Here is a 25,786-nt window from a genome sequence, read left to right as displayed (position 1 = left end):
ATTTTATCATACCCAAAGGCACAAATAAAGAAGACAACAGTCCTAAATAATCCCATAAAAAGAAACCAATCTAGACTAAAGATACAGTCCAAAATGTCCTATGTGTATGCAATTTTCTTTAATGCGGTGTGTATACACTATACACACACAAACACACATGTATTGTGAGAATGTCAAACACTTTATGTACAAAGGAACAATTGAGAGAATAAGGCATGAAATAGACAAATTAAGGAAGAAGAAAAGGTTCAGCACAATTTGAGTGTGTTATCCATTGCTATTTATGGTGCAATAGGGGGGCCACTCAAATGGTCAACCAACATGAGGTTATGATACTCACTGTGTGATGCACCATTTGCACCATTGAAATGACAAGTTAATAACACAACAAACAGTACAGAATCTGCAAATCCATATGTGCATAATATCAGATAGTGTGTTCCATGTGTGGATATCAGAAAATGCTTTTCATTGGAACAAATAGGATAGCAATGGGATCACAAAGCAGAAAGAGCATTAGTACGTAGTCCAAAACAGAGCTTACCACAACCTTTCAGCCCTACCAAGTGGCCCGAGTGGGAGGAGCACTACCGCTAACATTAAGCATCAGAATTGACTATCTATAATGAAGTCACAGGCTTATCCTTTTAGATATATGGCATTCATGTATAAGAAGTTTTAAATCATCATAATGTATGGGAAACACGACCTTAGTGACATCGTTACGGTTGTACTTCCTTTGTACCATAGTGAGAACCACTCAAAATGTGACCAATCATGGATACTTACTTCTACAAGGTCTATCATGGTTGCTAAAAGATGCAGACTTTAGCTAAGGTTATGTAGGCACACAAAGGTAAACGTAATTAGTTCAATAAATCCTGCAATTAAATTATGATCATTTCTATCACGTCACTTAAATAATAGGAGAGACAAACAACAAAGTGATACATAGGCATGGATAAAAGATTAAAAATTTCACACAAAGTAAGAATTTCTGTTGTAATAAATCAAATAACCAACATATTGAGTGTGAAAAGAAAAAAAGAAAAAAATTGTGTGCAGAAGGTTCTTTTTGGAGCGAAAATATTTCCCATCACAATCATATTTCTTGATTTCTCAATTTTTATTTGGAACTTTTTCCACTTTACTACAACATTCACGCACCACCTCATTAGCCATAAAATTGACCTTGAAAAATTAATTGTTACCACCGAATAAGTATTCGCAATCAAATTTATGAAACTATAGTAAGCATGACACAAGCAAATGCAAAATGGTGTCTACGATTCAAATGGTACCTAACATAAAATGGAAGATTACTGCTTAGTTCTACCTGTGCTATGTTCCAGAAATCAGTGATCTAAATGCAACAACCAAAACCAACGACTTGATTTATCTATATAGGAAAGCAGATCTTCTAAGTTCCTGCACTGTGAAAATACATGAAATTTGTATTTCTCCTAGGCAAGCATGGAAAATGTTTTAATTCAGCCCATAAGAAGAAGTACTCACAAGTATGCAAAACCTTAAATTACCTCTAAGCATCTGTTCAACAACATGCCGATAAGACTGCGAAAATTATCATAACAGGCACATTATGGTACAAGAATGCCCAGATCTAATGTCAATAATGATAAGTACCTTGCACACTTGTGTTCTCATAGGTTGCTTGCCGAGCATTGATGTTTTGGTAAGGAGCTTGCTGGCTATTGATGTTTTGGTAAGGTAATTGCATGTTTTGGTAGGAAGCTTGCTGGGTATTGATGTCAAGGTAAGGAGCTTGCTGGGTGTTGAGGTTCTGGTAAGGAGCCCGCTGAGTATTGATGTTCTGGTAGCGGTCTTGTGGAGTATTGATAGTTGAATATGCACTTTGATGCCCACTGCCATATTGATAGGAGCCTTGCGGAGGTTCAAAGTTTTGTCCGGTTGAAACATTGAAGGCCTGAAGGACACTCTGGGCAGCATTCAAACGATCAGAAGACCCACGGATCTCAACAACACATTCAGAACCACCAGACTGAGCGTCATGGAGCTTCACCCTTGTTCCAGAAATCTGAATATTGAAGGAAGGAATTTAGTAATCCATTTATAATTGGAGGGTTTGTAAATGACAGTTTTGCTTAACAAAGTAGTAAATGACAGTTTTGCACCAAGGGCATTGTAGCCTAACAGTATCTCCTCTACCTCCCAAAGTGGATGGTGAAAGTTTAAGTCCCCATAAGGGCAAATGGGTGTGTGAGTTTCTTGCCAAGGGAAAAAAAAAATATATATATATATATAGTTTTGCTCAACAAAGGAGAGGTTGAGGGTTCAAGCCAAAATGGTGGCACTTGTTTGTGACTAAATTTACCTAATAAAACCATAAAATCTAATATCCAGAATAGTCCAGGATTGTCAATGAAGTTTCAGTATCTGATTTTAAGAAGCGTCCACGCTTCTTAGCACCCAACCAAACAAAGGGACAAACGTAGTTGTTAAAGGCTCAAGGCACACTAAGGCGCCAAAGGCCTTCTGGAGCCTAAGCCCAAGGCGCAGTATAAGGCGCGAGCTTGATCGAAGTAGGGTGCGAGTATAAAATAATGCATAGTTAAACATATAATATTATATATATTCATAATCAAGCACTAATTGCAGTTAATGTAAGTAGTGAACCATAAATTTATGAATTTTGTCAAATATTTCATAAGTTTAAAACAATACGATATATGATATAGAACCTTTTAATTTAGTAGTCATTAAGTAAACAAGAAAATGATACAAATAAATGATTAAAAAATACAAGGCGCGCCTTTTTTGAGACTGGAGCCTACTAAAAAGCGTGAGCCTGAGGGCTTTATGTGAGCCTGATTGAAGGGGCCTCGCCTGTAGTAGGTTGAGGCGTTCTAGCTGAGCCTTGACGAGCCTGGGGCTTTTTTGGAGCCTAGGTGCGCTTTTAACAACTATGGGGACAAATATGCACCCTCCCTTCCAAGGAATGCCTCTCCCATCACCCCTCCTCTACCATCCATTTATTTTCCCATCCCTCCAACCAAACGGAGCATAAAAGTAGTGGGTTCATGCATTTACTAGGTTTTGACCAGCGGTTTTTCTTACTGGTGATTCAAACAAAATAATGGTGAAAACATAGATAACGAGTGGGAAGCAAACACTGGAAACAATGTTAAAATTTGGATAAGCGAATTTTAAAGAAACTTATTCATAAACTTCAGATTTTAAAGGAAAAAAGACAAATGCTATTGAAGTTGTACTGGAAGTCAGGATGAGGAAACTTCATAAAAACATTTAAGAATTGAAGAGAGAGAGAGAGAGAGAGTCCTAAGGCATGTGGAATCAACTTTAGCAGTTCCAACGTTCATTTCTAGTGATCACTTACACACATTTCACTACTCTCTTACATATCCCGAGCTTTTCCAATAAATTTTCAGAAAATTCCCCAAAAGGATCCAAAAAAGATTGTGCAGAAATTGCCCAGAATTACCCCAAAGTTTCCAAAAACGTTTCCCTTTAACTTTCCTCCAGAAAGGGATTTCCATTGACAGCTAAGATTAAAAGGAAAGCAATTATCAGGACAATATTCAAGTTTCTTCAAATATTTCTGATAGCACGAACTACATTCTGCAAGAGGGATAATCTCTCACACAAGTTCTTTCAGTAAGTCATATATATTTCTTTCCGTCCATTAAACCATAAAATCGTAGTGAGAACTGACCTCACTATAGCTGCCCCCTCCTGGTCCAACAACAGAACGCACAGCATTCGGAGTCTTCACCTCCATAGAGCTGTTGACAATCGCGTATCTGGAACATGAATAATGATACTCTCAACCGCACTAACAAAAACAAGAAATGAAAATGAAAAAATTAAATAACAGAAATAATTCCTACCTAGTAGCACTTTGAGGAACTGGATAACTCCTAGGAGGATCATGTCCATGTCCACCACCCTTAAGAAGAGAGTCAACAATATTTTAGTAACAATAAGCATTTTTACAGAAACATTTTACTCAAGAAGAGAAGGAAACAAGAAATATGTTCACAAGAATAAAGGGTTCCTGCCACTTCCGTCTCCGGTCAGATGTACTCAGCCTTACCTCCGTATACAGAGAGACTGTTTCCGTTTAGACCCCATGACCTCCCGGCCACAATGAAGCAACTTTACCGTTACACGAGAGCATACCCTCATTCATGAGCTAAAATAATGCATCTATAATGGAACAGGTTTAGAATTATCTGAAGAATACCCCAAACAAGTCTCTACTTATTCCAAAGATGTGTCCTCAAAGAGCCAATTGTAATAAGCATGTGATGGTGTTTCCATTTCATGATTGCGATAGCAATGCACAATGCATAATGTACATATCAACACAAGCTACAAGCTTGAGACTAGATGTTTGGATTAGTAATTAGCTTATTACCTTGAATTGCACACAATAAAGGTTGAGTTCAGCCATTTTATGCCAAACATTGTCTCATCAGACATCTTTTAATTTAGGGTAAATTACAATGACCTCCCTTGAGGATTTGTCAAATTATAAGCAGATAGAGCATTTAAGACTTATTACTTTAACCTCCCCTGAGTTTTGATACTTGTGCTCAATGACACCCTTATCAGAAATGAAATTTTATAAAATGACCATTTTACCCTTTTCTTCATATGAATAGACAATAATAGCCACAAGTGTTGTGAAAAAATGACAAAAATCAACCAAGACATAGACCATAATAGCCATAAGTATTCGTTACACCCTCTCTCTCTCTTTTGCAATCTCTCTCTCTCTCTCTCTCTCACTTATGCAATTTCTCTCTTTCTCATTTCCATCTATATTAAATTGATTGATCTTGGAGGGTTTCACAAGTTAAAACTTATTTGTTACCCAACTTGTATACTCCTATATAATATATGCAATATTGTATAAACATCACCCAATTTATGACAAAACCCAAATTGATGATGAGCATTCTAAGGGTTTTCTTTTCAAATATACACACAAAAATTTTAAATATATATATATATATATAATATTGATTGTTGGTATTGCAAAGGGAAGGATGAGGTGGTGGGGCAGTGGTAAGGTTTGAGGATGTGCTGGAAGTCTGTATAGATGGCAGGAAGAGAGAATATAAAGAGCCATCATCAGCATCATCAATAATCATTGTCGACACCCTCACCAACACGTCTATGTTCCTCGCACCATCATCAATATCGTCACCCAACCTCTTACAGATCTAAAAATTTGTGTGCATATACGAATTTATATATATCTATATGTATATACGTATATAGATATGAAAATATTTGGGTGCCTATTTGTATATTTACGTGTATATGTGTGTTTAGATTGAGAAACGCAAAGCGGAGAGAGAAAGTAGTGTTTTCTATAAATATTGGACAAAAATAGTAATTTCTTATAACCGATTCTTTTATTACAAAAGTACTCCTTCTGTCCCAAAAATACATGTCCTGCTTGGAGAATCCAATTTTTTATGGTAGTGAAATTTTAATAGTTTTTCATTATATTGATAAGAGTGAAGTTTCAAATATGCCCTTGTTAAAAGACAAAATAGTGCTCCGTAATTTGTGCATTTGTTTAGTTAAAGTGATAGTTTGGGAATGTTATAAAAAGTAGTACACCCAATTTTGGAATGGGACATGTTTTTTGGGACATCCCAAAATAGAAAGATGGACAAGTACTTTAGGACGTAGGGAGTATTAAAATATAGAGGGCATGTGACAAAACCTCAAGGGAAGTCAATGTAATTTACCCTTTAATTTAATACCAAACTACCAATTTAATGACGTGTGTGCCCAACATGATGATGGTTGGTGATAGCAGCAATGGAAGAGGTGGAGGTTGGACAACCCTAGCATGGCGTGAATTAAATTATTAGGTTTTTCTAAAAGAAATGAATGAAGTAAAGTTCGCAATTTTGGTTCCAATGGATTATTCCCGACTCTCACTACAATAACCCAGCTCACCTATCCCACCCACACAATGAAAACAGCACACAAACTCTCAAGTAGACTTGAAACCAGGTCTAGAAAAACAGTCAAGAGAGACTACCACAAAGCAAACTGGCATCTACAGCATAAATTGAAGTATCGAGTACTGTTATAAAGTTTAGAGTAGGATCAAGAATACATTTGAAACCAGGTCTCTGCATATCCCGGAGAGACTACCACCAGGTTAGGTGGTATCTAAAGTAAAAACAAATTAGAGTTTATGACTAAATACTATGACTATAATCTTATTATTGTAATAAAAAGTACTTTTAGAGGCGTATTTTTGAAACACGTCATTAGACAGCTTCAAGTTTTTTCCCTTCAGAAGTCACAGCTGTTTTTCTCTTAAGCACTTAGCCCATGTGCAAACCGCTTGCCCTTGTGAATAACAATGAGAAAGGTTTGCTGTCCATTTGTCAGTTCAGTACAACAATGCCATCAGTTCCAAATGCTGAAGAACTTCCAAACAATGCATCAGTCCCAACTTCAATTAAAAACTGATAAAAGTTGGTGAGTGATTAACAACCTCTTTTTAATGACTAGGGAAGGACAATACTATGTGGTGGTAGTTCATCCATATATGCAGACATACGCCAATAGAAGAAGATGAAAAAGTTACATGTCCCCACTAATGAACTGATTGCTCCCATCAAAGATGTTACATGATATAGGAAAACTTATAGTATGATACTGTTGACCCACTAGATCTTTGCTCCTAACCGATCTATACCTAATTAGGGGTATTACAGTAATTTTTGGATTAGGAGCAACCTTTACACTTTATCTTTTTGTTTAAATATCCAGAATATAGGAGTGGATGGATTAGATTTTGTCAAGTTCTATTATTGTTTGTATTATTTGATTCCTAAATCAGAAATCCTTCGTTGAACAAATCTTGAAGCTGGAGTTTCTATTTGTATTTAAAAATACTTCAACATAAGCAACCCCCGGAGAGCCAATTAAACAAGTTTCAATCATAAAACACTCTGCATATTTAGTTGACACTCCTAGAGACCTACATGAGATTCTGAAGTTATCTTCTCCTTTCTTCATGCATTGACGACGACGACAGCTACTGAGGGAGAGGATGAGGGAAGATAATTAAAAACGCTCATTTAAAGCTATGAGAGAACAACATATCATGCATTGGAATATATAAAGATAACATCATAATATATACTTTTTTACAAAACTTAAAAAAAATTACAAATTGCGTTCCCCAATTTCCAAGATAACTTCTTAGTGATTGTATACATTTTACCAGATGGTCCAGATCACTATTATTATTTACATCATCTTATTATAATAGATAGCCAAATGATGAAATAGATCATATCATTTATTATTACCTCATCATGGAATATTTAAATCTAATTTCCAATCTAAGTGGAGAAGACAAGATAAACAGACTCATTTAAAGCTCATCAGAGAACAAGAATCGTACATTGGACAAGATAAACAGACTCATTTAAAGCTCATCAGAGAACAAGAATCGTACATTGGAATACATAAAGCTAAAATATTAATGTATTCTCATCTACAAAACAAAAAATATTAATCTCAATACCAACTTCCTAGCATAACTTGTTTACAATGTAAATATACAAGTTTTCCCATATTATTGTTATTGTTTATACCATTTTATTAATGACAGATAGCCAAATGATGAAAAAGATAGTATCATTTATCTACACTCAAAACTAACCACCAGGATAGAACAAAAACAAAATTGCAACGGATCCAGACAACATGGTTTAGCCACAATGATTATTCAAGTAAGAACATTTTTTATTATTATCCTAAAGGAGGAATAATTGATCTAAGACACAGACATGACCCAGAAAGTGGACATAATAATCTTTTTTAAGAAGAGCAAATAGAATAGAATATACCTTCACAAGCTCATATCCACTAGAGCTGGCCGCTCTTATGGAGCCAGATCGCTGAACTGGTGGATGTGGCCCTCCACCATGTAAGTTTCCTGCTGTACCAAATCCCTTGACTGGCCCAACAGGAGCAGGTTCGACACCAGCATTTGCATTTCGCAGGCATCTCGTTCTAAGCCGTGATGCGATCTCTGCCAGAGCATCTTTAGCAACGCCCAAGCTTCCAGATATCTAAAATGTCACTAATGTTGATTTAAATTAAACAAAAACTCACTTTTTAAGGAAACAAAAAAACCTATGAAGTGATCTACCTGAGAAAAAAAAAAAAAAAAACCTTCATCATGAAAAAAGAAAAAGGCCGCATGGCAATTAGAGTAAAATTTGCACGTTTCAACCAACTCACCTGCACAAGCTCTTCATCTTGTGCTGCACAGTTGGGCTTATCTTCCTTGGAGTAGACGCGTATGCCTGCCTGAGTTCTCCTCCTCATCTCATTGATTACCTGACCTCCTTGTCCAAGAATGCAGCCAATCTTGCTTGATGGAATAAGAAGTCTAGTAGTGATAACTCCTTTTTCAGAGTATTCACTTGCTTTATCCTGAAGCTGAAGAATGGCCTCAATAGTTTGCGATCTTCTGTTCCACAGAGCCTAAAACAATTTCAGTGCAATAATTTACAATCAGCGCATAGGTAATATTTTGAGATAGTTAAAATAAAAGGAATAAATAATAGGCCAGAAACAAGAGCTTAACAGTCAAACGAAGTACGTGATGAGATATGTTTTTAACTTTTAAACAAGCAACTAGGAAAAAGAAAAAGAAAAAAAAGATATAATAAAAGAATAGGAAGGCTGACCTCGAAAGAAGAGACGCGGATCACACGTTCTTCTGACTCTGCTAATGCATCCTCAACATGAATGCTAGCTCCTGTCTCTTGCTGTAATCTTTTAACATTGAAGCCTCCCTTGCCAATAACCCCACCAATTTTTGCAGCTGAGCACAAAATTTTCATTGAAAACTCCTTTTCAACTTCCCCACCATGTGCAGTGTTAACATCATCAAAACCACCTACCCCAAATCTGGTGGGCTGGTCTCCATATTCCCCCATCCATGGCATTGGTGGCATACCACGGGGCTCAGACCACATTGGATTTCCTGGAGGGTGCATATTTGGCATTGGAGGTCCAGGAGGATGAAAACCTGGGCCCCCATAGGGCATGGGAAAACTCAAAGGAGGATTGTCCTTGCGTGGATTCTGATGCAACAGAGTGGACACTTCATAGAGAGCCCTCTTTGCCATCGCTGGTTTCCCTGATATCTATCAAATGTATCCCAATATTAAAGATTATTTTTCATGGGACGATAAAGGTGCCAACAATAACTAAGCACTCTCTCAAACCATGAATCTGGTTATAAATCAAGCTTTTAAAGGAAGTAAGAAAGGCACTCTACACTATTAGCATCATTAAATTAATTTTGCAACAGCCAATTTTATGCCAAACACATATCCAACTTCATATTTTATGTAAGTAAATAAATTTTATACAAAATTTACACATTCATCACGCTAGAGTGGACAATAACTTTTCTGACCTCCTAAGAAAACCTTCAAGGTCATTTTACTGGTGGTACCTGCTTAAAAACTAGGCACACCAAATTAATTATGTCCAGGTGAAGCTACTGAGGAGAATGCAATCAGAGTCAAAGAGAATATATCTTATTCGGGTGCGTGCGAACAAATCGAAAACACCAGCCAAAATAAGTCTGGAAGCCAAGCATTTATTTAGCGACAAATGGCCTGGTCAATTTACTGAGATCAACCCACTTGAACACAACCAAATATTTTGGACTCATGTGAGTTAAACTATAGTTGTTAAAGGCGCGCCTAGGCTCCAAAAAAAAAAATCAGGCTCTTCAAGGCTCAGCTAGAGTGCCTCAACCTAGTACTAGGGATGTTAATTTAACCCGCCCCAGGATCATCCTTTTAGGGTTAGGAGGGGAGAATTTAAAACCCACCAAGCACCAAACCTACCTCGATTAATAACAAATATATAAATAAATATTCTTTTATTAGCTATAGTTTTCTATAGTTTGAATTGTTTTGCTTGAAATTGTATGTATACCAGGGTGCCACGAACCCTCTCCCGACTCCAATGAGAGAAAGGGGCGGGACGGGTTTCGGAATATCTTTTATTTGGGGAACGGGTTTGGGATAGGGGTGCCCCATGCCCCAACCCACCCCGTTGACATCCGTTCCTAGTATAGGCTAGGTATTAGAGGGGCTCATCCCTCATTAGATCCGGATGGGAAATGAATGGGGTATATATGGGTGGGTATTAGGGATGGCAACGGGGCAAGTGTAGGTACCTCACCCCTGCCCCTGCCCCTGCCCCATTTAAACTCCCACAACTTTTTCCCTACTTTTTTAACTTAATTTTTTTTGTTTCAGAGCAAGAAATTTCATTAATAAATCAAGTTTCTGTACACTACTGCTTCACAATAGACATCCAAGCGGAAGGAAAAGATGAAGAAAAACTCAAATAAATGGGTACATATGGTCTTTGAGTTCTTATTACTTCTGCATCAAATTTAAAAATAATTGGGTACATATACAGTGACACAATTGAGATCTGAGAATCTAGCATCAAGATTTATGTGGAGAAAATCCAAAATGAATTTAATCATACAAAAATCAACACACATTACACACATAATCACAATATACTGAATATGATCAAAATTAGAAAACTGAAATCATCAACTTTTTTTGAAAAGCAAGTCTGAAGTCATCAATCAGTTAACAAGAAAAGGAAGAGGAGGGGGGGTGGGTACGAGGGGAAATAGAAAACTAAAATCAAGATGATTCGGTTTTAAACTTTCCACCACTCAATAATCGAAGTTCGAACAACTCCTCTCATTTGGTCATAATGAAATTAAATTGGCTTCATTGAGTGAATTTTTCATTTCATTTTGGAACAGAGCAACAGATTACATGAAGCTCAAAATCCCTAATTTCTTTCTTTTCATCTATTTCTAGGGAACCAAACAAAGGATACAACAAAATAACAAGAAATCAAATGAGCTTCTTTACCAAGAGTTTTACAATTTTGGATATAAAATCATATGTCAAATAGACGGCTGGACAGTAACAACTAACAAGAACAAATACACTCAACAAAAGCTAACAATACAGTTCATGAATTAAGGAGTTAGGAGGAGGAGGAGGAGGAGGAGGAGGAGGGGAGAGACAGACAGACAGAACTGATCGGAGCGCTCGGTGGTCAGTAAGGTTGACGGAACGATGGAGGTTGGTAAGGCTGACGAAACGACGGTGGTCGGAGAGAATGGCAGGCAATGTTGGTTCGCAATGGGGGCAGGCAATGTTGGTTCGCAATGGGGGCAGGCAACGGTGGCAAGGATGAGGACTGAACTGAGAATGCACAGAGAGAGAGAGTGCGTGTCTCGACGACAGAATGGGTGATAAATGTTTTAAGAGATTGGGGTTTTTAGATGTAATATACTCCGTATATATAAATGATAAATTAGTAAATTAGTAATATAAACAGGGCGGGGCAGGGTGACCTTTCCCACTCCCCGCCCCAAACTCGCGCTGATTTTTCCCCTTAAAACCCATCCCCGCCCAAATCCCATAAATGGCCCCCCAAAACCGATTTAAACGGAGTGGACCAAAATGGGTACCTGTCGAGGCCGGGTAAATTTCCATCCTTAGGTCAGAAGGCAAGCACTCGACCCATTACAATTGGTATCATAACCAAACCCAATCCTTGATCCGATGTCACACTAAGCACCCGCTCGGGAGGTGCCCAAGTCTTCGATGGGTAGGAAGGGTGGTCCGACCACAACGAGTGCTTCGTGAGTTCTAGTTAAGGAGAATGTTAGAAGGGCTCATCCCACAACGGATCCGAATGGAAAATGAATGGGGTCTATATGAGCGGGTATACAACACTACCCAACAACTTAAGCTTTTGGGCCACAGAAGGCAAGTGCTAGACCAATTACACTGGCCCCTTTAATCAAAGCTCACACAAAGCCCTCAGATTCGTGTTTTTTAATCATTTATTCATATCATCACTAAATTAAAATGTATATATCCTTTAATGGATTGTATTCTTTAACCTTATAAAATATTTGACAAAATTCATAAATTTATAGTTTACTACTTATATTAATTGCATTTAGTGAGTGATTTTGAATATATGATAATGTATGTTTAAAATTTGCATGATTATAGTTTTTTGTGTTACATATTTTGTAATCACATTTAATATGGTAAATGCATATGCATATGAAAGGATTTGTAAGCATTAATTTAACAAATACTCTTAGTTGATATATCAAAAATACCATTTTTAAAGAAATTTTTTTTTTTTCCCTCATATCTTGAATTGTTCCCATGAAACATTTATTGAATTCTTTTTTTTTTTTTTTTTTTTTTTTTTTTATAAGTAAAATGTATTAGAAAGCGTTCAAAAGGGGAACACATCCCAAGAGCCATATACAAAGAAGAGAGGAAACTATGAACTCAGAGAACCCAAAAAGTCCACAATCTCCTCAATAGATGAATGATTTCTCCCCCAACCCCAACAAAAAAGAGTACAAACAATAGAGAATTTCAACTCCCCAATGGAAGACTCCTTCCCGTCGAAAGATCTTCTATTCCACTCTTTCCAAAGGCTCCACCAAACACAAAAGGGAGTCACCCTCCAAAAAACTCTAGCATGCACCCCCACCCATTGTCCCCTCCAAATGTCCATCAACTCCCTAGAGGTCCAGGGCATGACCCACTGGACACCAAACAGACCAAAAATAAGGCTCCAACAGTCATGGGCCACAGGACAATGCAGCAGAAGGTGATCCACGGACTCTCCATTAATCATACATAAACAACACCGACTGACAATGATATGTCTTTTCTTCCTTAAATTGTCCAAAGTCAGAATCTTACCCCAAACTGCGGTCCACACAAAAAAGGCCACCCTAAGAGGCGCCTTTGACAACCACACCGTCTTCCACGGGAAGGTGGTACCGTGAAACCCAGAAAGACAAACAAACAAGGACCGGACCTAAAACATCCCCTGTGCAGAAGGCACCCACGTCAAGGAATCCGCACCATTACCCTCCATCTCCTGCCTATACAAGAGAGCCAAAAAGCTAGTGACATCATCCAACTCCCAATCCTGAAAGGATCGCCGGAACTGCACATCTCAAGACAACCTACCGCTATCAAGGCGATAGCAGTCAGCAACCGTAGCATGTTTGTCAACAGCAATCCTGAACAGCCTTGGGAACAAAAGAGACAATGGCCTATCCTCGCACCAAGTATCCTCCTAAAACCGGACATTCCTTCCATCCTGAACTCTGAATCTAATATGTTTGGAGAACACATCCCACCCCTTCCCAATGGATCTCCACACCCCCACTCTGCCAACAAACCTGACTGTCCTAGCTGACCACCCCCCTCTCTCCTCCCCAAAGCGACAAGAGATGACATTCCTTCATAACCTGTGTCTTTCACTAGCAAACCTCCAAAGCCACTTGCCAAGAAGAGCACTGTTGAAAAGGACCAACCAACTGAAAAGGCCTGCAAGCCTGCTCCCACGTGATGGGATGATACTTAAACTCCTCTCCTCGACTCCCCCAAAGAAAGTTTCGTTGAAGCATCTCAAGTCTTCCAACAATAGAGGCTGGAATCCAAAACAGTGAAAGAAAGTACGTTGGGAGACTTGACAAAACGCTCTTTACTAAAGTAACTTTACCACCCTTGGAGAGATATTGCTTTTTCCAACCAGCCAATCTTCTCTCAAATCACTCAATCACCGGGTCCCAACTGCCCACCCTCCTGGCCGAGTCACCCAATGGCAAACCCTAGTATGAAATAGGGAAACGTTGCGTCCCACACCCTAAAACCGCGGCCAGAGAATCCACCTCTTGAACCTCCTTACAGGGACAAGCACGCTCTTTCCCATGTTGATTTTCAAACCAGAAATCGCCTGAAAACAAACCAGGACACATCTCAAGTACCGCAACTGGGACACCTCTGCCTCGCAGAAAACAAGAGTGTCATCCGCAAAAAGCAGGTGAGCGATCTCCAACTGCTGGACCGAGTCAGGGCCAATCTTAAAGCCCCTAATGAAACCCAAGTCCACAACCCTTCTCATCAACCTACTAAGGGCCTCCATAACAATAATGAACAGGAAAGGGGAGAGAGGAACCCTGTGCCACAGACCGCGAGAACTGCCGAAAAACCCAGCAGGAGACCCATTCACCAACACCGAAAATCTGACAGAGGAAACACATGTGACAATCCATTTCCCTCCATCTCTCACCAAAATCCATCCTCTCTAACAGATAAAAGAGGAAATTCCAACAGACATGATCATAAGCTTTCTCGATATCAAGCTTACACAGAACACCACTACAAAGTCTAGAATCCCACATTCACAGGCAATGAGAGCGAAATCCAGGATTTGTCTACCCCCAATGAAAGCATTCTGAGACTCAGAAATGACTCCATCTAGAACCTCCCTCAATCTAAATGCGAGGACTTTAGCGATGAGCTTATACATACATCCAATCAGACTGATCGGTCTAAAATCCTTGACGTTAGAAGCACCGCCCTTTTTAGAAATAAGGGCAATAAGCGTAGCATTCAGCGATTTTTCGAAAAGATATATGTATAAATTGACATGTTTAAATAATTCCCTATTTTGATATTGACAAGTTTGTGATGCATTGTTTAATTATTCTTTATATACTTTGAATTTATATGCATTATTATTGCACACGCGCCTTCAGGCTAATACCTTATAATGTGCCTTGCACTCGAACTCTAGAAGATCTTAGGTGCCTTAGTGCACTTTGAACCTTTAACAACTATGAGTTAAACAAAAGTAATTCCGTACTATCGAAACTAACTCCTTACTCCGGTTTAAATGTAAAGAATGTTTTGTAGATTAAGTCATTCTAAGGTTGTTAGGATTGGGATTCTATGTAGGATCGATGAGGGGTTCGTAGTATCAGGATCGTAGCATCGAATCAAGGATCGTAAGATACTGTAAAAATATTAGAAAAGTAACTCAAACTAACTTTCTAAATCAAAGATCTTTGATATGAGTAGGCAATAAGGCTAAACAACCAACATGGGACATTCTAACAAAATCAATTATCATTAAAAGATACTAAGACACATGGCAAACACTTAAAATCAATTTATTGATTTCCTCTAAACAAAAGCATTAGCATAACAATCAAGCAGAATCTCACAATCTCAGTGAAGAAATTAAAGTAAAGCCTAAACAAAGAGAAAAAGGGAACAGAGAAACACACAGAAAAAAAAGTACAATTTATTTGCCTAATTGTCTGAGTAACATGGTTGAAAAGTTTACTTTTTTGGTTAAAAAAAGAACAAAATAGAGATAGAAAGAACAACGAAAAAAAATGAACTCTCTTTGTTTTTGTTTCATAATGGACAAAGAATATGCGGAAAAATAGAGTTCTTTTTGTTTCCTGCACTGAAGAAGGAAGAAGAAAAGAGAAATTAAGAAGAACAAAACAAAATAGAGGAAATTTTTGAAGTTTTGAGCCATACCTTTGAAATTCAGAGTTGGATTGCCTCTACATTTGTCGTTGGGTCTCTGATTTTTGGTTTTTTTCTTTTTTATTATACTTTAATGCAATTAGGCTAAAGGGTTGAGATTTATATTTGAAGTGAATAAATTTATTTGCCGAAAAATGAAGTGTAGGCCCAAATAAATTCAGAAGAAGAACAAAACAACACGATTTGAAATGAACAAGATCAATGGATATTCAGAATTGAAGAATTATCTAATGTCAGAATGATACCCATAAATAATTAAACTAGTAAAAGGAAGTTGATCTAAAAATCTACTTTTGAAATAATGTGCCAAAAATTCAAAAGTGCTTTTGCAAAGTTCAATTGTTATAGCATAGGTACTCAAATTTTGGAATGGATAATAGGGTACATGATAAAGTTATGGAACATTAGTTAAATTAATTAGTCATGAATATTACATCGCCTTTGAAAAGACAAAGTATTCCACTGCAATGGAAACATTATTTCCCTTTTGCCATTCAAATGAGCAGATGCCATATATCATGGCTACAAGAAAAAAGAGTCACAATGAAAAATATAAACTGCACTAAGATCTGAGTTTTAGGTGATGATGGAAGTGGGGAGGTATTACCAGAGATATGATGACTCCCGAATGGACCAGGCTAGCTGGATCTCAAGGCAGGGCCCGCAGGCTTATGGAAGAGAGAGAGAGAGAGAGAGAGTGGCAACTCAACTTAACTTAAAAATGTCTTTTCCAGCTCATGGAAAATAATTAGTGACTCACTGAGGCTGAGGTATCAGTAAGAAATCAACTACGAGGGCTTGTTACTGATGATTCTCAAAGGATCCTTGCTGTTAAACAAGGGTTTCTAGAGGTAGGTTGATGGGTTTTCTCTCTTTAATGCAAAGCAAAGGCTTTTTCTAGTGGTGGAATAGGGGTAATCGGGGCAAAGAAGAAAATGTAAACAGGGAAAGTTACGCTAGCACATGCCTCCTATGCCACCCGATGGAACAATCAACGTGGTGATGAGGTTACTTGTGTGGGACGCGATTAGGACCAAGTATGAATGTCATCATGATCACCTGTAAGGGTTAGGTGAGAAATTAATAAAGTAAAATGAGCATTAAAAGCAATAAGACATTTAACAATTAGATTGGACGAGTATTTATTGTGATAGGCTAAGTACGTTATGAAATTGTACAAGGTTTACCCAAGATTCGATCCAAAGTCCATTTCACCAAGTTTGGATTACAATTTTGAATTTGGATTTAAATAATGGATCAGATTTAACTTGCTTGTAAAATGGGTCGGGTCTAGGTATATATGAGCACAAAAAAAAAAAATATTTGGGTTTAACCCGAGATCTGATCCAAAATGAGTTCATTTTATGTGGGTTGGAAATCGGATTTGGATTGTGTGTTATATGGGTTAGATATGAAATATGTCATGCCCATAGGATCCAACTGGGAATCGCCCATTCATATTAACCCTAACATTAAAATATGGATTTGAATTCGAATTTACATGGATCTGCTCCATTTCATGTCCCAAGGCGAAATTGATAGGCACTTCATGTTGGACATAGCTATCTTCAAGAGGCATTAGGGGTTGGCTTGAATTATGTAGGCCTTAACAAGTCATATGTCACTCTCTTCCTTCAAGTAACACGAAGTATATGCAAAGCCTCAAAGAACAGCTGCCTTGAAAAACCCAAGGCATCAACCACCAAGCCAAATACCTCCTTAAGATCCCATTAAACCAACAACCTCCACAACCTTTGTGGTGGATCCTAAGTTAGGCTGCGCACTTGGCTTATGCAATCTTTCTGAAACCTGCATCCATTCTAAACAACACCCAAAGAGCGCAAGGATACTTTCCAAGTCTTCTAAGAGGCTTATCCGTGGCAAGACAAACCTTGTAGGTCTTAAGAGTTCTTGACATGACTTGTCCATAAAGAGGAGGTCCTCGCAAATCTTTAAGTCTTATACAAGGCTTACGTGAGGAGGAAAGGTCCTAGTGAGTTTCAAGTCAACCTTATTTGAGGAGAAGGGGAAAAGAAGAGAGAGGGGTGGGGGGATGTTTGAGAAGAAGCTTTTGCGGCACCTCATGAACTTCTTACTGGGGTGGCAGTGTAGCACTATAGGTGCAAGTGTTTGAATGCACGCGGCGTTAGAAGACCTGACTGGTTATGTGAGATCGGGGGAAGACCACTGAAGTGACTTGGGTAAGTACCCTTAATTAAGGTGCTGTTTGATCAAACTGAAAATTATGCACTGAAAATCTTAAGTACTGAATTTTAAGCGCTGAAATTTTAAGTATTGAATGAATGGAACTGTGGAGAGAGGAGGAGGTGCGTAACGGGATTGCTTCTTTTTATCAAAAGCTTTACACCAAGCCTTTAGCTTGAAGACCTAAACTTGATGGTCTCCATTTTGAGGCTTTATCTGAGTTGGATAGAGATAGGATTGAGAATCCTTTTACTGAAGAAGAAGTTCTAAAGGCTTTATCAAGTTGTAATGGGGACAAAGCTCCGGGCCTGATGGTTTTACTATGCGTTTTTTGTTGGAAAGCTAGGCGATAGTAAAACATGAGGTAATGGGTACTTTTCAAGAATTTCATTCTTCTGGCGTCTTTGAGAAGTCGCTTAATGCTTCATTTATTGCCCTTATCCCCAAGAAGGGAGGCGCTTCTGACATTAAGGATTTTCATCCAATTAGTTTGGTGGGTTGTATTTACAAACTTATTGCTAAGGTGCTTGCTCTAAGGATGAGGGAAGTAATGGATGGGATTATTTCGGACTCCCAGAATGCCTTTGTTGGAGGACGACAAATTCTTGATTCAGTTCTTATTGCTAGCGAATGTGTGGATTCCAGATTGCAAAGCGGTATTCATGGAGTTTTATGCAAACTTGATATTAAGAAAGCATACGATCATGTAAATTGGAATTTCCTACTCTATTTGTTACAAAGAATGGGGTTTGGAAGCAAATGGAGGAAGTGGATCGAGACTTGTCTTTCATTTGTCAAGTTTTCTATTCTTGTGAATGGCTCTCCTGCTGGTTTCTTTGGTTGCACCCGGGGCATAAGACAAGGCGATCCTTTGTCATCTTTCCTCTTTCTTTTTGTTATGGAGGGATTAAGCAGACTTATGCGCAGGGCAGAGGACCTTGGCTTTATTAAGGGTTTCAGAGTGGGTAAAGACTTAGCCCATCAGATGGAGATTTCTCATTTACTTTTCGCAAACGATACCCTGGTTTTCTGTGATGCTGATGTGTCTCAACTTCGTTATTTGAGATGCATCCTAACTTGTTTTCAGGCGGTCTCCGGGCTAAAGGTCAATGTGGCTAAGAGTGCTCTTGTCCCAGTAGGGAATGTACAGGATATCTCCTCCTTAGCTGCAGTTTTTGGATGCAGGGTGGGTTCTTTTTCTATTCCTTATTTGGGGTTGCCCTTAGGGGTCTCTTCAAGGATAGTGGGGAGTTGGGATTCAGTGATTGACAGGTATGCGAAGAGATTAGCAGGATGGAAAAAGCAATATTTGTCCAAAGGGAGTAAAGTTACTCTTATTAAGAGTACGTTATCGAGTCTTCCCACTTATTTTCTTTCTATGTTCCAAATCCCTTGTTCCATTGCGGATAGGATTGAAAAAATTCAAAGGGATTTTCTATGGGGAGAAAGGGGAGATGAGTTCAAGTATCACCTTGTTAGATAGGAACAAGTTTGTAAGCTTGTGACATTGGCCGGACTTGGCATAAGACGAATAGTTCATTTCAATCAAGCCCTCCTAGGTAAACGGTTATGGAGATATGGAAGGGAAAGACACCGTCCTTGGCGCAGGTTAGTTCCTGTTGGTTTGGGGAAGAAGATGGAGGCTGGTCTACACGTCCAATTACTCTTGTGGGAGGAGTAGGGATGTGGAAGTCTATTCGGAAGGGTTGGGACGCCTTTTTTGCTCATATCAGATTCAAAGTTCGTGATAGACGTCGCGTTCGGTTTTGGGAAGATCTTTGGTGTGGTGATCAACCACTATGCCTTTCATTTCCTAGATTATTTAGTATTGCAGTTGATAAACACACCTTTGTAGCTAATTGTTATCGTCTTGATAGCAATGGGATTACGTGGGATGTGCACTTTCGGCGCTCTTTTCAAGATTAGGAGATAGATGAGGTATGTGTTTTTTTGGATCTTCTATATCGGCAGGAGTGTGTTGGCAGAGGAAATGATGATTTGATTTGGGGTCCTTCTTCCCACGGTCGTTTCGAAGTAAGATCCCTGTTCTTATGTCCGTCTCATTTTGTTAATTATATTTTCCTGTGGAAAACTATTTGGCGATCCATGGCTCCAACTAGGGTGGCTTTCTTTGTTTGGACCGCTGTTTGGGGAAAGATTTTGACAATTGATAATTTAAGGAAAAGGGGCAATTGTATTGTTAATCGGTGTTGTCTATGCAAGAAAGATGGGAAGTCTGTTGACCACTTCCTTATTCATTGCCCTGTGGCGAATGACTGTTGGAATCTTATTGTTGGGTTGTTTGGCATGTGTTGGGTAATGCCACGATCTACTAAGGAATTGATTCATGTATGGAGAGGTTGTCGCGTTAAAAGGGATGTACGCGATTTCTAGAGAGTTATCCCACATTGTGTCTGGTGGTGTATTTGGAAGGAGAAAAATAGTAGAATGTTAGAAGATAAAGAGTCGTCTACGGAAATGGTGAAACATCACATTCTTTGTTCTCTATTCAATTATGTGAAGAGGAGTTCTTCCCCTTCTTCTGATGATTTAATTATTTTTTTGGATTCTTTGAGGCCTTAGTCCCGGTTCCATTTTTGTAAAAAGGACGTGTTCCCCTTTTGAACGCCTTTTTATATTATTATTACTTATCAAAAAATATATATTTTACTTTTAAGAACTGAATTTATTAAGATTGTTTGTTATATACAAAAGCTGAACTCTGAAAGTTGTACATATTACATTTTTGACCTCGATAAATGGTACTTATAACAATTTTATATTTATAATATAAAAATATTAATAAAATAACACATTAAATATATTTATTTAACAATGAATAATAATGTCAAATAATCATAATAAAAATAAAATAAAAAAATTCTTATCTAGAAATAGAATTATATTATATAAATAATTGATGAAAATTTAAAATATATGAATTTTGGATTGCATAACATTTATGTAAGATATCGAAAAAGGTGCAACAAAGATTAAAGAAAGTAAAATTTAAAATATATGGGTTTGGATTACATAATATTTGTTAAATTGTTACGTAGGATATCGAAAAAGGTGTTACAAAGATTAAAGAAAGTAAAATTTAAAATATATTGATTTTTTATTACATAATATTTATGTATGATATTGAAAAGGGTGTTACGAAGAAAGTACGTGAAAAAGAATTCTTATCCAAGAATAGAATTTTATTATATAAATAAGTGATAGAAAATTTAAAATATATGGGTTTTGGATGATATAATATTTATGTACGGTATCGAAAAGGATGTTAAAAATATTAAAGAAAGTAGGTGAAAAATAATTCTTATCTAGAAATAGAATTTTATTATATAAACAGTGGTGTTAAATCAATTTGAATAGATAACCAAAGAGACGTGTTTATACTATAATATGTAGAATTATTATTATTATTATTATTATTATTATTTTGGGAATTTGGTAAAATCATATATTTTTTAAAGAATTTGCTCTATAATGTAAAAGTTTAAAAAATAATAATAATAAATAAAAAATAAAAAAAAGTAACAACCATCCAAATATATATAGAAGAGTTTTTCAACGAGAGAACTCACTCTATTTCTAGATGCAGAGAGAAACCGAAAATAGAATTTTAAAGAAATTGCAAAGAGAAGTCTAGAAGAGAGCGTGATTATTTGAGGGTAGAGTAGTCATTAAAAAAATATGTTTAAAACCTATTCACTTACCGTCTTCTGCGATAAGCTATAAGTAACCCTCTCCTCGCTTAAAATTGTAGCCTCTTTTAGGCGGTAATGACCATATTAAGCGGTATTCTAAAATTTTATCAAACACGCTTATTTTTAAAAATCACTTACCGTCTTCTGCATTCAGCACTGAAGTAGGAAATCAAACAGGGCCTAAGTCTTGAGTTTTGAATATATGAAATTTGGCCCCAAAAAATTTTACAAAATCTATTAAGTACCTCTAATTAAGTCTTGGGTTTTGAACATTTCAAATCTGGCTCCGAGCAAACCCATATTATAAGAGCCCGCGTCATATGAAAACTCTCTTAACATGTAGCCTCGTACCCATAAAAGTATATCTCTTATACTTCATGTCCGCAATATCAAAATTCAATTTATATCAACTAACTTCTAATACATCATAAACACAATATCAAAACCTAATGTGTGTGTGTATGTCAATTGTGTATTTTTGTTTATCTCTATGTTTTGCAAGTGCATTGTTTGTTTAATTTGATTATTTTTCTCCATACGTCTAATGCATGTATCTTTTCAAATTTGTTATACTGAAGTCTATTATTTGTTTATTAATTAAATTATTTCTGCACCACAAGAGTACATTTCTTTTATGTGCCTGTTCTAAATTTTCTTATTTGATCTCTTGCTAGGTTGGTCTTTGTGATGCTATATAAGGGAAAATGTCTAATTTTCTACGACATTTATTAATTAATAATTTACTATGTGTTTTATTATTCATTTATAAATTTTGTATGCTATGTGCATGTGAACTTTGGATTTACTTGGATGTGTCTTATTTTATATGTATCATGTCACCTTCTCTAAAATGTCGTCAGCAAATCTTTGACAGTATATAATTGATGTTTTTGTTCATTTTTTATACATATTTATTTATCTATATATATGACAAAATAATTTTTTATACAATGTTGTGCACGTATGAGTGCCCGAATTAGCTAGACATATATTTGTAAGTACTTAATGGATGACAAAATCCATTTAATTTACAAATTATCTTATTTTAGATCTTATTCTTTTACATTAAGAATTAAGACTTCTATTATTAAAAATATCACCATCATCATCCTTGCCTTTATCCCGTAATTGAAAATATATATGTTACAATTTATAATTCCCCCTCCCCCCCAAACCCCCCCAAGTGAAAGTTCCTAGGTCCACCAATGTATGGAAACGAGTATTCATGGATCGAGATTAGAGGAGAGGTCATAAAGCAAACCTTAGAATATCTTTCCGTAAAGTTGAACTTGAGATAAAGGGCATAGCGCAATGCCACATGAAACGCTTTGCCACTTTTAGATGTAACAAGGACACTTTTCCACTAATAAGTGATAGTGAAATAAACAATTACCTTCACTCCATGAGGAATTTAAATGGAACACACAGTTCACAACACATTAGTATGGCTATGGGATATATGCACCAAACAAACAAATCTGCAAATCCAGTATACTGCACTTGATTCAAAATGAATGAAATGTCCATCCAAATGCTCTCTGTTACATAAATATCCATTTTACCATAAAAATATAGGAAGGATATTAAAATAATTTAAACATTATCCTGTGTCCTCATGTCCCTATATTTGGTCTGGAAATTTGATAAATACGATGCCAACCCATGTGCATTCGACAGGCATAACTAAGTCCGTGTAACATATCCCAACAACATGCAATTGAGTATCATACAAAGACAACTATAGCTCATTCTCAAGTCAGTAAACAAGTTTCACCAACATACATAGTGTCAAACATCTACCAAATAAAAGTCTTAGAAGCTTGAAACTCAATGAACTAACTATAAAAAGTAACGATAGTTTGGCAATTAGAATAAAACAAAAGGAACTTTGATATACCCTCAACTTATATGCAAATGCAGGTAAGGTGGGAAAGATACTTCGATGGTCACACGACTCACATAAGACCACCAAAAACACGACCTAAAGTAAATTATATAATTTTCTGTGACTATAATTTTTGTTTGAGATGTCAAAGATATACAAAGAGTAAAAAATAAGATTAGCCAAAGGGATGAAAAAATTACTACCTGAACTAATTCATCAGTGTTCATAGCGCATGTAGGAAGATGTTCTTCAGGAAGAACACGAATGCTTGCACCAGTTTCACTTCTCAATCTCTGAACGACATCTCCTCTTTTCCCTAGAAGACATCCTACCATATTGTGTGGAACAAGAAGGCGTGTAGTGACAACGTTTTCATTGTCATCTTCATCTTCCATTCCACCGACAAGGTCTTCCTCAATAATCCTGTCGTGAACTTTCAAGAGAGCATCTTGGGCTGCACAATGTGGCTCCATGCAATCATCTTCTTTCTCCGGGACTGCATCCTCATCACTGTGGTTCCTAGGGAGTTTTGTCTGAGGACTATAGATGATTATGACTCTCTCTTCTGAGCCAGGGACAGAATCAGCAACAATTATTTTTGCCTGAGTCTCTTCTCTAAGGGCTTTGACTATCCCACCACCTTTCCCAATAACACTACCAATCTTTCCAGAATGACATAGGATCCGATAGACAGTGTCTGAAGCATTAGAATTTCCAAAAAATTGTTCATGACCAGAGTTATGCCATTTTCCTCTTTTGTTGCCTTCCTTTGTCTTGAAATGGGAGTTAGGGCGTTTTCCAGAAAAGGAACGCCTGTTCCCTTCCATACTCCACAAAAACTATCAGAAAAGCATAAACTACTTGAGCAGGGTCATAACCTGAGGGTTAAAAAGTCATGATAACATCAGAAAACCAAACAGTGTTAAATATATATATATATATATTGAAAGCTGTAACGTTAGCTACAATATGTTTCCTTTATATTAATCCATTCTTATCATGCAGATCCATACAAAGTGCAGTTTCCCAGTTTCAGTTTATTCACACACAATCCCTTCAATATGGAAACCAACCACTCACTTGGACCTACCTAGTCCAACAAATTGTCATTTTTATCATAGTGCCCCCAAGCCCAATCTTTATTTCTATTAGGAAGATTTATAACTAATCCCATATGACATTTCTTTATCTGGTGCCAAATAACAGGAATGGAAAGAGATACAATATTGAAGTTTTAATTTACCACCATACCTCCTCAAATGGCAGGTTGAAGGTTCCACAACTCCCAAAGGCCACTGAGATTATACAATATTCCCCTTAACCTTCCCATTGCGATCCGAATGACCCAGTGAATCTCTTGCAAGATAGATAATTGAAGTCTTGGCTTCTGACCCGCGTTCTAGGGTTCTAAAACCATCCAAAACAAAACATAAAATTGTGAATTCCTCAATCAAACGTATAAAAAGAATCAAATGCCATAAAAAATAATAATAATAAATAAAACCCTAGTACAACAAGAGTGAAAATTGAACTGGTTTGAGTACGAACAAAAATTTCAGTTTACGAGTGTTTAGTTGCCACAGAATTTATACGACCAAATCTTGATATTTCAATGCAACAAAAGAAAAGAACTCGATTGAGCTCATTTCTTAAAAATCCTCCAGAATTAACCGATTCAACAGCAATATATAAAGAACAATAGTCTGAACAATAGGCTTAATAATATCGTCCATGAAATAACTAGATCAGAATTTCCAGGCAATGCTTAAAGAAAATTGTATTTTCCCTAGAAAAGTAATAACAAAGAAGGAAAATCTGGGGAGTAATTGTAGACCTACCACGGCAAGTGAGCGAGATTTAGAGAGAGTGAGAGTTTTTAAACACACTCTGATTGCCTCTAGCCGGAACTGTGATCTGAGAGGGCGGAAAATGGCGGAATAGGGGATCGTTATCGCTCTGTTCTCTACACTCTTCTTCATTCAACGGCAATGGGCTGGTCCATTACCTGTTCTTGGGCCTACATGGATTTTTTTTTTTTCTCTTAACAGTAACATTTTTTATTTTTTTGGGGTGGTGCGAGGGATGTTAATTCTTTTTAAAAGAGACGAGGTTATTGGTAGGCAGAAGGCACGACAGTTTATGTGATTTCAAATTATTTTGAGCACCAAGTGATTTTTGAAAAAGGCAAAAAAAAAAAAATCTAATTTTAAAGAACAATCATTTATTTTTTTCAAAAACATTTTTTTTTAAGTAAAAGTTTTAAAGCAAAATCTCCAAAGCAGGACAGATGTACATTCATGGCAACAGGGGCAATTGCCGCCAGAATTTTATTTCTTAGTAGTCTATTCTTGTAACTTGTTTATTTTTAGTAATATATCCATTAAATATTATATTTGCCCCCTCTAAATTTTCAATAAAAATGCACTATTGCCTCCCCAAAATATATTTTTGCCCTCCTGGCTCCATCCCTGATCCAA

At 37.0% G+C, this 25,786-nt stretch overlaps 1 protein-coding gene across 1 annotated transcript; it reads right to left on the bottom strand.

Moving 5' to 3' along the window:
- Positions 1–1,364: 1,364 nt before the first annotated feature.
- On the bottom strand, positions 1,365–25,430 carry LOC132282113 (RNA-binding KH domain-containing protein RCF3-like). Its single transcript, XM_059783737.1, has 9 exons — positions 25,148–25,430; positions 24,561–24,716; positions 23,513–24,187; positions 8,745–9,206; positions 8,293–8,538; positions 7,896–8,120; positions 3,888–3,946; positions 3,713–3,800; positions 1,365–2,056 (listed from the first exon to the last, which is right to left on the bottom strand). Exons 3-9 carry the CDS (start codon positions 24,134–24,136, stop codon positions 1,628–1,630), a joined length of 2,133 nt encoding a protein of 710 aa, XP_059639720.1. The 5' UTR covers positions 24,137–24,187; positions 24,561–24,716; positions 25,148–25,430; the 3' UTR covers positions 1,365–1,627.
- Positions 25,431–25,786: the final 356 nt, after the last annotated feature.

The sequence above is a fragment of the Cornus florida genome, unplaced genomic scaffold (genome assembly GCF_030987335.1).
Source record: "Cornus florida cultivar Cherokee Brave unplaced genomic scaffold, ASM3098733v1 CherokeeBrave_3.0.0_Hap2_Chr11, whole genome shotgun sequence".
NCBI classification, from domain to species: Eukaryota; Viridiplantae; Streptophyta; class Magnoliopsida; order Cornales; family Cornaceae; genus Cornus; species Cornus florida.
This window is presented reverse-complemented; position numbering and strand designations above follow the sequence as displayed.